Below are 3,866 nucleotides of genomic sequence, written 5' to 3'. Positions count from 1 at the left end.
TCATTCTTTCACTCTTTCCTTCATTCAACAAATGGGCCAGGCAGTATGCTAGGTGCTTTGTGAGAAATAAAGAAAAATAAGATATATTCCTCAGCCTTCTGGAACTTAGAGTATAATAGGACTTTTCTAGGAAAAGAAGAATAGGAAAAATTTCAGAGCGCTTTCCCAAGAGATTGGGAATGGGGAAAAAGTTTTCTCAATGGTCCAGAGCTTGCTCGCGTGGACAGGGGAGCCCAGACTGGGTGTATGCCAGGGAACGTGGCTTTGGGGCATCTGGGAGCGGGCAGCATAGTGAGGCTGCTGAGCTCTTCAGCTCCATTAGCTATCTCTGGATTGAGGGCACACACTCAGCCTTGGGTAGTGGCTGAATGCAAGATTTGCCGGAGAAGAGACTTCGGCACAAGAGAGAGAAGGGATGCCTGAGGGAGGATGTGGCTGGGACCTGGAGTGAGGGACTGGAGAGGCAGAGAGAACCCAGAGATGAGGAAATGGTGACCCTTTGTGCAGTGCCCCACTGTCCACCTCTTCATCGGGCCCCCAGCTCCAGCTGCTCCATAGTGCTACTCTTTCACCACATTCTCTCCCTCTCTCCTCTCAGCAACTTTTTTCTGTTTCCAGCATTCTCAGTGGGCTTTGGAGAGAAGATGTTGGAAGGAAGGGTGGTGATTAAATTGGGACTCAGAGACTATGCATTACAACAAAATTTGGCCTGCAGGGCCTCAAAGAAGTTGGAGAAGTGTGTAGCGCCTGAGAAACGCTGACCTCTGGGAGTGGTGGAAGTGGAAGTTTCTTAGGTCATGAAACCCAGGAAGAAGAGGAAATAAAACCCTGGATAAGGGCTTCCCTGGTGGTGCAGTGGTTGAGAGTCCGCCTGCCGATGCAGGGGACACGGGTTCGTGCCCCGGTCCGGGAAGATCCCACATGCTGCGGAGCAGCTGGGCCCGTGAGCCATGGCCGCTGAGCCTGTGCATCCGGAGCCTGTGCTCCGCAACAGGAGAGGCCACAACAGTGAGAGGCCCGCGTACCGCAAAAAAAACCCCAAAAAACCCTGGATAAAAACACCACGATGTTACCCCTGAGTGATTGCTCAAAGCCTACGATCTCACTGGCTGAGATGAATCATGCAATCCACACCTCAGGGAGGAAAGGATCACCGAGACCATCTCTAACAACTTCTCTTTTATTCAGATATGGAAACCAAGGCTCCATGTGCTAAAGTGACTTGCCCAGGGTCACACATATTTACAGTTGGAGAGTGTGTCCAGGGTCACACATATTTACAGTTAGGAGAGGAGTAACGTATGTGACCAACAAGAAAGAACAACAGGATGTGTGTTCAGGCTGCTATGAGACATCTTCAAAGTCAGCAGGAGGTGAGCAATGGGACCTGTGACAGGCAGTAAATCCATTTCTCCTTTTACTCCCCACTAACTTCCTATGGCATTATGGTCACTTTCTAGCTCTTAGCTGAGGTGATCCTATTGGTTGGTTGGCTCCCACCTGAATCCATGGATAACTAGCTTGGTTCCTAGAGTGGCATTGAACCCCAAGTTCCGGATGTCACTACTTTCTTCCACGAGCTGCCCACAGAGAGGATCAGAAGGGGTGAAGAGGAGAAAGTGGGCTTTGAGATTGGTGCCTTGGAGAAGATTAGCATTCTGGAAGTCAGTGCACTTTGTCTGTGGGGTAGGAGGTGCATCTCCTAGAGGAAAAAACAAACAAACAAATAAAAACCCAAGAAACATCCAAGGTGAGGTCATCTGTTCTTAAAAGGAAAAAAGGTGTTCTTGAAAGGAAGAGAGAAACAAGGCTTATAGGCATTCATCACAAATCAGCAAGTGTAATAATCAGACTCATTTATTAAAGGCATCACTTCTGTAACCAAAATATGTGTATATTTTTCATGTATAAAGATAAAATACCAGAGAAGAATATGAATATTGCTCAGCTAGAGAAGATTAAAGGCCATGGTGAAATGGATATTGTCATGGGCTAAACTGAGTCCCCCGACACCTGCATAAATTCACGTGTTGAAGTCCTAACCCCTAATACCTCAGAATGTGACTATATTTGGAGATAGGGTCTCTACAGAGGTAATTACATTGAAATGAAGCCTTTAGGTTGGACCCTTATTCAATATGACTGGTGTCCTAATAAGAAGAGGCAATTTGGTCACAGAGAAGAAAGATGATCTGAAGATACATGGAGTAGACAGCCATCTACAAGCCAAAGAGAGAGGCCTGGAATGGCTCCTTCACTCACAGCCCTCAGAAGGAACAAACCCTACTGCCACCTTAATCTCAGACTTCCAGCCTCCAGAACTGGGAGATGATAAACTTCTGTTGTTTAAGCCACCCAGTCTCTGGCACTTTGTTACAGCAGTCCTAGCTAAATAATACAGTTTTCTGGGCTATGAAAAGAGCAGTTGCCCCGGGGACTAGGCTCATTCTGGTCTGAGCACCCCATTCCAGAGGGTTTCAAACTGCCCCCTCCAGCCTCATCACTCCTTTTCCTTATGAGCAGTCCAGAGCCACTCCAGAGCCTTCCAGCGCCCAGCACATGGCTGCCCAACCAGATGGTAGAGAGGACCCTTAACGAGCTGTATGTATTCTACAGTGCCTTCCAACAGGTACATTTAAATGGGATATTTTATGGTCAAGGTCACTGAAAGGCCTTCTACAATACTGAACCAAAACAGCAGCATGAAACTCCTGCTTCCCAGGGAGCTAAAAATCTGGCCTATCTTCAATACCCAACAGCCCACCCTCACGCCTGTGATAAAGAGGGGGGGCACCTGACACCCAGTTGGTCTTACAGAAAGAGACCGGCTGGGGCAGCAGGGCACACACTGTCGCACTGGCCCCCCAGCCCCAAAGTCCTGGTGCTGTTATCACCTACCTCACATTCCTGCCATGGGACAGAACTATCTGCAGAATCAGAAGAGAGGTCCAGACTGCAGACTGATTTGTGCAGGGCTCTTCACGAGGAAGACAGCTATTTCAGGTTTCTGGAATGGTTATCTGCCTTCAGAGGTAACAGGGGAGCACGTGTACCACAAGCAAGTGGATCTGGGGTGTGCTGGGCTGTGGAACTGTGAGCAGATTGTGGGAACCGCACCCTTAGAGAGTGCTGACAGCGGTTTCCTCACCTCTGCACCTAAGCCCCAGACCTGGTCCCTGAGCCCCCTTGTATCTCCCTTCTGAGCAGCCAGGTCTTGGACACCCCAGCGATGAAGCCCACTATGACTGTGCAGGCCCCCAGGCTCCTCAGCCTGTGGCAGCTTGAACCTCCATGGAACACAAGAGAGAACGATGCCTGACGGCTACTTCGTGGGCCTTCCCCGGGCTCTTTGAAGAAAAGGTGAAAGGACTCTGCTTGAGCACGAGACTTGAACCACATACATGAATACGTTTGCTCTATTGGTCATGTAGGGGAGTTTGCATCCATCAGACAGAGAATTAAGAGTCCTTTTAAATAAGCATAGTATGTCACAGAGCAAGGCCCAACAAGCATCGCGGAATCAATATATTCCAGACAACGTTATCTAAATAAGATGTAATAAAATTAGAAATCAGTAACAAAAGTTATTTAAAGACACATTTGGAGATTTTAAAATTCCCTTTTAAGTAATGAATGAGTTAAAGAATAATCACAGTGGAGACTAGAGAATATTAAAAACTAACAGTAAAACCAATACAATATCAAAACTTGAGTTAAAGTAGCTAAAACAGTACTAGGCTGATATCTATAACCATAAATGTAAATATCAGGGGAAAATGGGGAAAGACACAGATTAGGTAAATTAATCTTATAACTCAGAAAGCTGAAAGAGAATAATACAGCAACACCAAATAAAATGTAGGGAA

At 47.1% G+C, this 3,866-nt stretch overlaps 1 protein-coding gene across 3 annotated transcripts in view; it reads right to left on the bottom strand.

Annotated features, from left to right (window-relative positions):
- The window catches only part of PLA1A (phospholipase A1 member A), a 34,266-nt gene that overhangs the window by 24,575 nt on the left and 5,825 nt on the right, over positions 1 to 3,866 (bottom strand). For 2 of the 3 annotated variants that reach the window (XM_007449137.1, XM_007449138.1), the window contains exon 2: positions 1,501 to 1,702. The exons of the other annotated variant lie outside the window; for it this stretch is intronic. In XM_007449137.1, coding sequence (XP_007449199.1) covers positions 1,501 to 1,702 — 202 coding nt within the window. The remainder of the gene's footprint in view (positions 1 to 1,500; positions 1,703 to 3,866) is intronic. 3 annotated transcript variants of the gene reach the window in all.

The sequence above is a fragment of the Lipotes vexillifer genome, unplaced genomic scaffold (assembly GCF_000442215.2).
Source record: "Lipotes vexillifer unplaced genomic scaffold, Lipotes_vexillifer_v1.1 scaffold999, whole genome shotgun sequence".
In the NCBI taxonomy this organism is placed as follows: domain Eukaryota; kingdom Metazoa; phylum Chordata; class Mammalia; order Artiodactyla; family Lipotidae; genus Lipotes; species Lipotes vexillifer.
This window is presented reverse-complemented; position numbering and strand designations above follow the sequence as displayed.